The sequence below is a fragment of the Lithobates pipiens genome, unplaced genomic scaffold, assembly GCF_037356315.1.
Source record: "Lithobates pipiens isolate NorthernLeopardFrog02 unplaced genomic scaffold, aLitPip1_a1.2 Scaffold_22, whole genome shotgun sequence".
Classification (NCBI taxonomy): Eukaryota; Metazoa; Chordata; class Amphibia; order Anura; family Ranidae; genus Lithobates; species Lithobates pipiens.
The window spans coordinates 328,330,672-328,344,179 of record NW_027507784.1 but is presented as its reverse complement, the minus strand read 5'-3'; the positions used below and the strand labels follow the sequence as shown (position 1 = coordinate 328,344,179).

The window sequence follows — 13,508 nt, the reverse complement described above, 5'->3', positions numbered from 1 at the left end:
GCAGGGCAAAAGGGGCAGCTGCCCTGGGCCCTGTCATTGTTGTGGGGCCCAAAGCAGCTGCCTCATACTTGTCAACTATCCCAGTTTAAATTCCCTTGTCCCTTGAAGTTTTAGTCCTGTGCTGTGTCCCAATATCTCAATGTGAAGTGTTGGTACTAATGCTGCCCAGCTCTGCCCTATTGTGTACAGATGACTCACCTGCAGACCTTGTGTTTACATGTAAATAACCGGCATTCATATGTAAATAGCAGCGGCATTATTTTAAGTAAATAGCTGCGGCATTGATATGTAAATAAAGGCAGCATTTATATGTATATCATGCTACCCTGCAGTGAGAAGTGTTGTAACCTCTAGCAACTAATCAGTGAGCCATAATGAGTGCTGTAACCTCTAGCAACCAGTCAGTAAGCAGTAATGATATGCTGTAACTTCTGGCAACCAATTGCAATTTCTGCCTGATCTGATACAGTAAACTCATTTTAAGGATAGCTGCTATTTATTGTATGTCTCAGACAGTGGCGGAACTACCGCCATAGCGGCACATGCAGCCGCTATGGGGCCCGCAGCTGAGAGGAGCCCGTGGGAAGGATGAGGAATGCATACTGTGGAGGGGGGCATCACCTCCCGCATGTTCCCCCAGCCAGCGGAAGCGAGGAGAGGAAGAGGCAAGCTGTCTGTACGAGCAGAGAGCTGTAATAGCTTTCATTTGAATGTCCTGTGTTCCCGGGGCTCACCGTCACATAGCCCCACCTCTTGGCCCGGCGTCTTTGATAGACAGAACACCGGTCCAATGCGGGACATGTGACATCATCAAAGGCTGCAGGCCAAGAGGTGGGGCTATGTGACGGTGAGCCCCGGGAACACAGGACATTCAAATGAAAGCTATTACAGCTCTCTGCTCCTACAGACAGCTTGCCTCTTCCTCTCCTCGCTTCCCCTGGCTGGGGGACCGTGCGGACGGTGCTCCCCCCCCCCCCCCCCACTCTGAGTCAGCCCCACACTTGCCCGCAGCCATTTGAGGGCTCCATACTGGACTGCACTCCACATCCTCCCCGGTAGTTCTGCCACTGGCTCGCCTCTTCCTCTGCACAGGTGAGGCTGCAATTGTGACTGCACATTCATTCAGCATTTCTCTAGTTGTTCTAATTCTAACATTAGTCATTGGTTACATAAAGGAAAATTACAAATGCTGATCTTTTAATTCGTGTTATATGGTAATTTTTTGAATTTGAATTGGCAAAGGAAACTAATGTTTGAAAAAAAATGTATGTCTAAAGAACATGTAATGTACTGTGCATTTTTGCATGTAGGAATTATCTTTACTACATATTTCTGATTTTTTTTTTTTTTTTACAGCTATAAAGTTAACAGTATTAGTGTTTGCATTTTTAACCACTTTCAGACCGGACCAATTTGCTGGTCAAAGACCAGACCACTTTTTGCGATTCGGCACTGCGTCGCTTTAACTGACAATTGCGCGGTCGTGCGACGTGGCTCCCAAACAAAATTGACGTCCTTTTTTTCCCACAAATAGAGCTTTCTTTTGGTGGTATTTGATCACCTCTGTGGTTTTTATTTTTTGCGCTATAAACAAAAATAGAGCGACAATTTTGAAAAAAACGCATTATTTTTTACTTTTTGTTATAATAAATATCCCCCAAAAATATATAAAAAAACATATATTTTTTTCCCTCAATTTAGGCCGATACGTATTCTTGTACATATTTTTGGTAAAAAAAAATCGCAATAAGCGATTATTGATTGGTTTGCGCAAAAGTTATAGCGTTTACAAAATAGGGATAGTTTTATAGCATTTTTATTAATTTTTTATTATTTTTTTTTTTACTAGTAATGGCGGCGATCTGCGATTTTTATTGTGACTGCGACATTGTCGGGGACCCATCGGACATTTTTGGGACCATTGTCATTTATACAGTAATCACTGCTATATAAATGCAGTGATTCCTGTGTAAATGACACTGGCAGTAAAAAGGGTTAACCAGTGGGTGGCAGTGTAGGGGTTAAGTGTTCCTAGGGGTGTGTTACTAACTTTGGGGGGGTTGGGCTTTCATTTAGTGTACACTGATCTCTGCTCCAATCACATGGAGCAGAGATCAGCGTCACTAGTTGCTAGGCAGAATGGGAAAATGTTGTTTATACAGCATTTCCTCCATTCGGCCGCTCCGTGAGACGATCGCGGGGATGCCCGCGGCGATCGAGTCCGCGGGTCCCGCGACCGGACTCACGGGGGTCCCGACCAGCGCGGTCAGCACGTCCTGAGTAAAGTCATTCAGGAGGGATCCAGGCCAGGTGTCGGTGAGTGGAAATCACAGTGGAAAGCTCTGGAAGAGACATGCCAGGAGTTGGATGTAGAGCCAGAGCCCCCCCACTGTGAGGCAGCCCCACACTTGCCAGCAGCCATTTGAGGGCTCCAGTATGCATTCCTCATCCTCCCCGGTAGTTCCGCCACTGGCTCGCCTCTCCCTCTGCACAGGTGAGGCTGCATTGTGCTCGGGTCACGCTGCATTGGGCACAGGTGAGGCTGTATTGGGCATGGGTCACGATGCATTGGGCATAGGGGAGGCTGCATTGGGCACAGGTGAGGCTGTATTGGGCACAGGCAGGCCACGCTGCATTGGGCACAGGTGAGAGCACATTGGGCACAGGGGAGGGTGCTTTGGGCACAGGCCACACTGCATTGGGCATAGGTAAGGCTGTATTGGGCACTGGACAGGCTGCATTGGGCACAAGTGGGCACAGGTGAGGCAGTATTGGGCATGGGCAGGCCACGCTGCATTGGGAACAGGCAGGCCACATTGGGTACAGGTGAGGATTATTGAAGCGCTAACACCAGCTGTTTGGAGTATCTTTATCTGTTGATTGTTAAACGTTCTGGAATATGTATATTGCTATTGTGGTGTAGGATCTGGGCCTGTTGTCCCTCCATCCCTTTTCTTTGCTTCCTTCCTTCTTTCCTCCTTCATCTCAGACTCGAACCACACCCCCTTTGAGCCACGCATTTTAAACCACGCCCACTATTTAATTTAAGCCCCGCCATTTTTTTGTGGGGGGGGCTGTTTGAGGGGGGGCCCCATACAACATTTTGCTATGGGGCCCTGTGATTTCTAGTTACGCCCCTGGTCTCAGAGCAGGTGGCGAGTGAAATTGCATGGGGGAGGGGCCCTAAGAACATTTTTGCCCAGGGTCCAATCGATATTAAAGACGGCCCTGAAATGGACAATGACCCGAAGCATACTGCGAAACCAACCAGAGAGTTTTTTAAGGGAAAGAAGTGGAATGTTATGCAATGTTCAAGTCAATCACCTGACCTGAATCCGATTGAGCATGCATTTCACTTGCTGAAGACAAAACTGAAGAGAAAATGCCCCAAGAACAAGCAGGAACTGAAGACAGTTGCAGTAAAGGCCTGGCAGAGCATTACCAGGGATGACACCCAGCGTCTGGTGATGTCTATGCCTTCCAGACTTCAGGCTGTAATTGACTGCAAAGGATTTGCAACCAAGTATTAAAAAATGAAAGTTTGATGGATGATTGTTAATCTGGCTCATTACTTTTGGTCCCTTTGGCCCCTTTCACACTGGGGCGGTTTTCAGGCGCTACAGTGCTAAAAATAGCGCCTGTCTAGCGCCTGAAAAAACCGGCCCCCGGGGCGCTAGCAGGACGGTGAAAAAAGTCCTGCTAGCCGTATCTTTAGAGCGGTGAAAGGAGCGGTGTATTCACCGCTCCTACCCATTGAAATCAATGGGACAGCACGGCTATACCGCCGGCAAATCGCCGCCCACGACCTAGATGGGGTAAATGCGGGGATGGATGACTGCCTGACCACCCTCCCGCTGTGGGGGGGGGGGGTGCGGTTGACCCGACAGATTGATAGCATGGCAGAGGGGGGGGGGGGGTGGAGTTTGCTCAATTTTCAGCCCTCTTGCTACATATGAGTATAGCATGAAACATGTTATGAAAAATGGACCCCCCCTTTAAATGCATCAGGTCCCCTGCCCTGCCAGACGTAACTGTACTCTGTGGCAGAGCTGTGTAAATCCCAGAACTGTATGGACAAAAAAAAACTCACATGGCTGCTAAAATAACTCGTTTAGAGGAATTTAAAAATATTTAAATTAAGATGTACTTTCACAGGGTGACACTGTGAGTACACGAGATAATAATGTGCCAACGTCCCGATATTAACTTACAGAAGAGAGGAAAACGAATTAAAGTCCAACCAATTCGTTTTTCTCTCTTCTGTAAAGTCCTTTATAGGAATGTTATCTGTATAGACAGCGGTCTGCCTGGAGTTCCCCTTTAATAAAATAAATATGCAGAAGGAGCTCCTGCCGCGCACACGTAGTACCCCACTTTGTCCACTAGAGGTCGGTGTGCGCTCGCTGCAAGCGGCGCTGTATTAGAGAATCGGTCGTCTGGGCAAAAGGGGGGTGTGTGCGGAGGAGGGGGCGGAGCAGAGCGGAGGGGGCGGGGCAGGGACACCTGGAGGAGTGTTATGCCGGTGCTGTTGATGTTCGTGTCCGTCCTGCTGCTGGGCTGCTCGTGCTGTGGGGTCGCTCTTCTCCTCCGCCGGATCCCCCGGAGAGTCATGGCCCGCACCGAGAGGCCGCTCTTCAAGATCGCGTGAGTGTGTGCGGGCATCGGGGGAGGGGAGCTGTCATCATCTGTCACCATCTGTCACGATATCTGTCCGCTACACACTCCATCCCTATATATATATATATATATATATATATATATATATATATATATATATATATATATCTCCACATCCACACTCCATCCCTCCACATCTTTACAATCATATTTCTCTCTATCTATATATATGTATATACACACACTCTCTCCATCCCTCCTATATCCATATACACACTCCATCCCTCCGCATATATATATATATACACACCACTAATTCCATATGCACTAGCTATCCACACACACATCATATGCAATATATATATATATATATACACACAAACCATACATTGTCCTCATTTCATTGGTCATTGTATGATGATGGCACTGGAACTGTTCTATGGTGTGTGTATATATTTCATTATTGGCAGGGTGTACTGAGATCTGTAGTTCACATCAACCCCAGAGGCACTGGCTGCTATATGTATGTATGTGTGTGTATGTGTGTATATATATATATATATATATATATATATATATATATATATATATATATATATATATATATATATATATATATATATATATATATGTATATATATATATATGTATGTATGTATGTATATATATATATATATATATATATATATATATATATATATATATATATATATATATATATGTATATGTATGTATGTGGTGTAGCTGGGTTGGGTTCTGTATGTAAATAGATGTGATCTATAATTAGTACCAATCACTGAGTTTCAGATTGTTAGATGTCTATATATAAACCCCGGACATTCCTCTATACCTGACTGGTAGTGATTGTGGTCTGGATGGAATATTCTATCACCCATCACCTCCTACTTCTCCCTACACATACAGCTCTGCAATGTAACCCCCCCACACCTTATACAATGTATCAATAATAGGATCTCTGTGTATATACAATGTAACATTTGCCCCCATACAATACATCAATAATGACACATCTGTGTATATAGAATGTGGCAGTATTGACATCTTTTGTTTTACAAAGTAACAGTTGTCTCCATACTTTCTATACACACAGATATCATTATCAATATATTGTAACAGTAAACTCCACACAATGAGGGTTATTTACAAAAGGTAAATCCACTTTGCACTGCAAGTGCACTTAGAAGTGCAGTCGCTGTAGATCTAAGGCCGCGTACACACGGGCGGACTGTTCGTCCAACTTTGTCCGCTGAACAGTGTTTGGGCGGACAGTCCGCTCGTGTGTGGGCTTTCAGCGGACAGTTTCAGCGGACAGTTTGACGGACAAGGTTTTTCGGAAATTCCGTAAAACTGTCCGCTGAAACCTTGTTTCAGCGAACAGTCCGCTCGTGTGTAGGCTTGTTCGTCAAACAAAGTTGCGCGCATGCTCAGAAAGGATTTTCACGCCGAAAGTTATAATGCAGTGTATAGGACGTCGTATTTTTCGTCCCGTCGTACGTGCCGTTCACGTCATCACGCACGGTTTCAGCAAACTGTTCGTCCGTCGTGTGTGGCCATGTCCGTCCATGCTAAGTTTAAGCGGACTGTTTGCCGAAACTGTTGGACGGACAAAGTTGGGCGAACAGTCCGCGCGTGTGTACGCGGCCTAAGGGGTAGATCTGAAATGAGTGGAAGCTCTGCTGATTTTATCATCCAATCATGTGCAAGCTAAAATGCTGTTTTTTTTTTTTTTTTTTTCCTTGCATGTCCCCCTCAGATCTACAGAGACTTTACTTCCAAGTGCACTTCCAGTGCAAAGTGGATTTGCCTTTCGTAAATAAACCCCTATGTATTAATAATATCTGTCTATATACAATGTAACAGTGGTCCCCATGCATCTCAGTATATTTTTATTATCAATTACCTGGTCATGTCTATCTGGATTGACTGATCTGTATAAACCTCCAGACATTCCTCTATACCTGACTGGCAGTGATTGTCCGGATGGAATATTCTATCACCCATCACCTCCTACTTCTCCCTAAACATACAACTCTGTAATGTTACCCTGTACCTTATACAATGTATCAATAATAGGATCTCTGTGTATATACAATGTATCAATAATAGGATCTCTGTGTATATACAATGTGTCAATAATAGGATCTCTGCGCATATACAATGTATCAATAATAGGATTTCTGCCTATATACAATGTATCAATAATAGGATCTCTGCCTATATACAATGTATCACTGGTCTCTATACAATGTATGAATACGGCCTCATGTACACGGCTGCTGGTAAACGGACGTTCAGAGGCAGTTGAATGCTTTTTTCCCAGCTGCCCCTGAACTCCTCCAATGTTATCTTATGTGTATATGTACACAGGTTGGTTTATTGTCATTTTTAGGCAGTTGGGTTTTATAGGCTTTTCTTTGAAGGCAAAAAAGAGTTCAGACGCCAAACGCAGTAATTCGCGCTTAGCTGCCTTTTGTTTACAGATGTTTTTAATTTTTAGCTATTTTGGAAAAAAAAAATTTTTTAAACGCGGCAAAATGGACGTTTTAAACGTGGGTTACTATCTGTCAAGTTAAATCGTTCAGGAGAGGTTGTAAAAACGTCCCGTGTACATGAAGCCTGATCCTGTCTGTCTGTGGGTGTGAGATATACATACGCACAATGTAACAGTGGTCTCAGTGTATCAATGTCATCTCTGTATGCAATGTAAGATTTGCTCCCCATACAATGTAGTGATAATGGCATCTCTGTATATACAGTGTATCACTAATGACACCTCGGGGGGTGTGTGTGTGTGTGTATGTGTGTATATACAATGTGACAGTAGTCCTCATACGTTGTATGGATAGCGACGTATTTGTATATATAGAAGATATCAATATACGTCGGTCCCCATACCGTGTCAGTAAGATTTCTTTCTATATGAAGTATAACAGTGATCCCCATACAATGTATCAATAATGACTCCTCTGTGTATGTGAATCATGGGTGGGGTGGTATTTTGATTGGGGAGGGGGGGTATATTTTGGGATTTGGATGGGACGGGGAAATTTGTTGGACATTCTGCTCCTGTGCAGGGATATTCAATGTTATGGGATGATATATGTCATGTGAGGATGCTCCATTATTCCTGTAAATCACTTTCTGTATCCAGAGGGGGGGTGGATCTTGCGGTGTCCTCGGCTCCTCGGTGACAATCGGCGTTCGGTAGATAAGACTTGCACTGAGTGTTCTCTGGAGGTGACAGACGTATAATTACACTGCACTGTGTGTCTGGCAGAAATGCTGCAGAGTTTACAGCAGTGTTGAAGAGGCGAGATGCTCTGCTGAGTGACTGTTGCTGGGGTGTCCAGTACCACGTGGGGGGGGGGGGGGTGGGTTTAATTCTCTTCTTTTATTTTTATTTAACCAATGGAAAGGGGGAATCTTCCCTGCAGGGACACTGAAAAGAAAAAGTTTTGGCTTTGCTTCTACATTAAGCTTGTGAGTAACCAGGATAGGTGAGGCTGTGCGCATTACATAGCGGTGTCCGATGCGCAAGGTACTGATATAGGTTTACTATGGCAGAGCTGGCATGTTTTCACAGAGCATTTCTCACCAGCGACGGAACTAACGCATTTAAGCGATTGCCAACAATTGTCATTGTGAAATTTCCGAGAGGATAAAGCACTTAGAACTGGCTGCATTCACACCTGAGCCACTTGGCAACACTGGCAGAAATGCACATTTCTGCTCGCAGTTCCAGAAACGCACAAAAAACACGCGTCTTACTTTCATATGATACTCCAAATGCGGGTAGCAGTCACGTGACAAAATGCTCGTTGCCAAACACTCTTGTCTCAGTGACAGAAATTATTACTTGAGCCTCTTTGACTTAAAATGGGCTACTGGTCACACGACAAACATGCCAAAGGGTTGTTGCGCATAAAATGCGCAGCGCAACGCGTCACGCCACTCAGGTGTCAATGCAAAAAGTGACATTCTGCTGGTTCACTCCTCCTACCCCCAGCCTGTAATATATATATATTTTTTGGGCGGGGGGTGCAGGTGCCACATTTTTCCGGGACTCGCTGTCACTGCCGCAGTCCTCACCTAGGCATGGATGACATCCCTTGCCCCGCCCCCTTCTGCACCCTTCTGGGACAAGTCGCATGTCTCAGGAAGCTGCAGGTCCATTTACATTGCGCTATGGGCTGTGATTGCTCAGGAAGCCGCTGCTGGCTCCTATATCCAAGATGACGGTGATGGGGGAACAGCGCCAGACCCCAGGCACCGATAAATACCTGAAGTCAGCAGATTCAGTATTTGTAGCTACGGACTTAAAAAAGGGGGGAAAAAAAGATAAAGGCCCAAAGAAGAAAGTGATCTCAAACGATTAGCACTGGTTCAGACTATGAGTTGCACAGGAATCGCACCACAATTCTTGTGCAATTCACATGCGATGCAGTGCGAATTGCGCCCATTTGTTTTAAATGGTCTCAAATTGCACCGCATCGCATTAAAGTAGTGCACCGATTTTAGAAACCTACTGCAACTGGATCGTATGGTCTTTTTGTACCATGCAATGCGTGCAGGCAAACGCAATTTGTTAACATTGCACTCACACCCGCTGCAGATCGCAAGTGCGGGAAACGCATCACGTTCTAGTGTGAACCAGGGCTTGGGGAAAAAAAAATGCAATGCAAATGCATGTAAATGGGGGGGTAACGCGCTTTAAGGCCTGAAACAAACGGTTGCAGGTGCATTTTTCTTTTATCAATGCACATTTTTGATCCATTGAAGTTTATGGAACCAAAAATCAGAAAAAAAGTCCCTGGTCCTTTCCATAAAATGCACGGATGCAAACTATATCCATAGGAAACCATGTTAAATGGACTGTAGTGCGTTTCCACCAAACTGAAAATGCGTAAAAAAAGTGAGATGTGAACCAGGCTAAAATGCACATCAGCGTGCGTGCACGAACATGCGGTTTCTGGTGTTAATGAGTTCCCAATTCAATCTTCATTTAACTCTTTGTGCAGAATATAGGCATGTGCACAGACTGCGCCGGATGTGCCTGGGCACACCCTAATCACCCCATGCACATTATCATTATCTATGTACAGGCAGGAAGATGGGTAAGATCTTCCTCTTACCGCCTCTGCCATAAGAGAAGTGTTTACGCACTTCTTTCACTGTACCGGCAGGGAGATCAATTTTCCAGGGCCATATATATGTAGATTGACGCGCACACGTGGGTTTTTGAGCTTTGGGGTGCACACCCTCATACAATAGGCTGTGCACACCTGTGGTGCAGCGTCTTCTACACTCATTGCAACCTGCTGTGCAAAAATGTAATGTATCCTTTTTATGAGTGCACACCAATGCAGCACATCGGGGTGAACGTCGGTCAGACATAAGGAAAATTTGCCTTGTCTATGCGTTGGGCAACCCAGCTGGTGTGAATGAGCCTTTAGTCATTCTTAACAGGCGCTGAGACCTGTTTTTTAAGGTGTTGCAGCACATTTGTATGAGCTGGGCCCTCTGGAAACAATGGGTTTCAGCCGGTCATTGGGGGTGATTTACTATAACTGGAAAACGCAAAGTCTGGTACAGCTGTGCGTGGTAGCCAATCGTCTTCTAACTTGTTCAGTTAACCACTCGCCGACCAGGCCGTAGCTGAATGACGGCTACAGTGTGGCTGGCTAGTTCTGGGAGGGCATCATGTGATGTCCTCCTGTGATCGCGCCTGCTACAGGTGGTGCGCTCTGTGTCCTCTGTACACAGCTGATCAGACTGGGGTAAAGAGCCAATCAGTGGCTCTTTACTATGTGATGAGCTGTGTCCAATCACAGCTGATCACTATGTAAACGCAAGCTGGTTATCGGCACTCCTTTCCACGTGCTCCCAACAAGAGGAGAGCCGAGCCGATAACCAGCTTGTGTCAAAGGGACAAGTACACGGATTATTAGTGCCACACATGGTGTGCCAGATGCGCCTGGGCTGCGCAGATTTCCCCTTCTGCCCAGGCACCCCCCTCAGCGCTGATGGCTCCCCTCTGCCTGCTGGCTGCTGCGGGGGCATGTTTCATTCAAATATGAAATTTACTGGCCCCTTTCTCTTTTAAATGAGCACAGTGAGTGATCAGTACTGATTTGCTCCTGTGTCCATTCATAACTGAAGCATAGTAAACTGTTTGTTCACAGACTGATGCATAGTAAACAGGAAACTGCTCAGCACGGAGCACTTCCCATCCATTCACTGTCCCGTGCAGCTGAGGCTGCAGTGAAAGCGACTGGGGAATGTCTGTTAGTCAGCAAGACCTCAGGGGCATGTTCAGATTCCTGATATTTCACCAAAGTCCCCCAACTGGGCTCCTAAAAAAAACATTTAAAAAAATAACAGGCATGTGTGTTTGAGCTTTTACGGTGAACACCCTAAAACGGTGATGTGAACCTTGGCACCCCAGAAAGCTTCACCTTCACTGCCCTAAAACAATCGGTTGCGCTCACCTATCAATCCACATCAGTGAAGGAGAAAAACCTGCAAAATTTTATAACAAACTAAAAAAAAACAAAAAAAACAAGTTTTTATAATTTTTGGTCTTTCCATTTATTTAGCAAAAAAAAACAGGGGTGATCAAACACCACCAAAAGAAAGCTCTATTTGTGTAAAAAAAAAAAAAATTAAAAATATATAAAAAAAAAAGCTGAAACTTTTCCTGGGCAGGAAGGGGGTGAAAGTGCCCAGTAGGCAAGTGGTTGTAAAGGCACCAGGTTCTATGCATGAAGGTAAATAACCTTCTGTGTTCACAAGCCCCCCTTAATACTTACCAGAGCCCCCTTTTCGATCCAGGGATGTCCACAAGAACCTTGCCTCTCTGTGGATTCGCACTCCTGGTTGGCTTTTGGCAGCAGTGGTAGCCATTGGGTCTCGCTGCCAATCGGCAGACAGAGGGGGTGGGGCCGAGCCATGGCTTCATGTGTGAATGAGTGACACAGAGCCGTGGCTCGGGAGCACGCCTGTTTGGGTGCCCTTTGCAGGAGGGAGAGCCAGGAGAGCCGGCGGGGGACCTGAGAAGGAGGATCGGGGCTGCTCTGTGCAAAACCATTACACAGAGCAGGTAACTATAATATGTTTATTAGGCTTCACATATATGCATGTCGTTTTTGAGTGTTTCTGGAGGGTTTTTTGATAGTTTTTGTATTATTTTTTTTTCTTTAGTTCTTATTCCCAGTGATTTTGCTGCGATTTCCATTTTGCAAACTCAAAATGCAAGTTACGGCAAAATCACTTGGAGGGGGGGGGGGGGGGGGGGGGAAGGCATTAAGGTGAAAAACCTTGCGGGTTTGCAACCCCTTTAAGCTTTGACATAAGAACCTGGAAGCTGATTGGCTTCCATGCAGAGCTGCACCAGATTTTTTCACCCTCCAGCTTTAGTAAATCTCCCCCATTATGTTGGATTACAATGCAGCCCAGCAGACGTGGTGTGTAAGGCGCCCCCTTGGACATTCGTGGCGGTTGCAGTGCGACCGATCGTACGTCAGGACAGGGGAGCCGTTTTATGTAGCAGTGGAGTAAGGAAAGGGTTAACACAGATCTGTCCTCGTCGGCCTGTATAGAGCACGTGGCGTTGGCCGTGGTCAGCCCATGAATGTGAACATTGCATTAGGAAACCACAGAGAGACAAACAGCCGGAGGAAGAGAGGAGACCGCAACCTGCCCGCTCCTCTTCCTCGCTGTGTACCAGAGACGGGGCGCAGAGGGTGGTCGGTGGAATAGAAATCGACTCGGCGCTTTTTGCTTCTAAACAAATTGCAAAAAAAAAAAAAACGTCATTTCACCTCCATGTTATCAGGTTATCACGACTCTAACCATCCCACACGTGTGAGAGAATTCACAACTCTATTTTATCACCACTGCAGAGCATTGCATCCAAGGAGAATAGAAAGCGTCCAAAAAGTAACTGTCTCTTGTATCAGTGATGATGATGCCATGCTGGGGGCGGGCACAGACCGCTTGTGCTGACTCCCAGGGATCTTAAAGCTGAAATTCAGGATATTTGTAAAAAAAAAAAAACGAAATATATAATTGTGGCAGAGCGTTGCCCTGCCAGGGTCTAGGAGGATGTGACCCAGAATTCTCAACCAGATAGGTTGAGAGTTGTGTATGTGGATAGAGAAAGAGGGGTGTGTGTGTGTGTGTGTGTGTGTGTGTGTGTGTGTGTGTGTGTGTGTGTGTGTGTGTGTGTGTGTGTGTGTGTGTGTGTGTGTGTGTGTGTGTGTGTGTGTGTGTGTGTGTGTGTGTGTGTGCGTGTGTGTATATATATATATATATACTGCCGATGCTTTGGTACAGGCAGATCACCGTGTTTAGCAGAGACACCGGCCCATGCCTTCCCCTAGTAAAAACACCTCCTCCACACTAGTAAAGCACTGGTTAGACACACAGTTAACCCTTTGATCGCCCCTGATGTTAACCCCTTCCCAGCCAGCATCAGCAGTACAGTGACAGTGCATATTATTTGGCTACAGCGTTGCACGACCGCGCAATTGTCAGTTAAAGTGACGCAGTGCCGTATCGCAAAAATGGCCTGTCATGTAGGGGTAAAACCTTCCAGTGCTGAAGTGGTTAAAGGGGAGCTCCTGTCTCCTATGTAAAAATGAAAAACTAAAACTGCTGTCTCTAAATAAATGGAAAGTAAAATCCTGCGCTAATATAACAAGTGAAAATTTAAACTAAAAAATACCAGCAACTACACAGGAATGTGAAAAATATTCAGATAGAAAAGGTGCAAAAAATGTAGCGCTGAAATGATATATATACACAGGTAGTGAATACAATAATCAACGAGCAAAGAATGAATGTTCAAAAATCCAACATGGTGAGATGAG

At 45.4% G+C, this 13,508-nt stretch overlaps 1 protein-coding gene across 1 annotated transcript in view; it reads left to right on the top strand.

The window, feature by feature from the left end:
- The first annotated feature begins 4,490 nt into the window (after window positions 1–4,490).
- The window catches only part of PNKD (PNKD metallo-beta-lactamase domain containing), a 130,259-nt gene continuing 121,241 nt past the window's right edge, over window positions 4,491–13,508 (top strand). Inside the window, exon 1 of the mRNA XM_077449634.1 lies at window positions 4,491–4,644. Within this exon, the coding sequence (XP_077305760.1) occupies window positions 4,517–4,644 (128 nt within the window). The 5' untranslated portion in view covers window positions 4,491–4,516. The remainder of the gene's footprint in view (window positions 4,645–13,508) is intronic.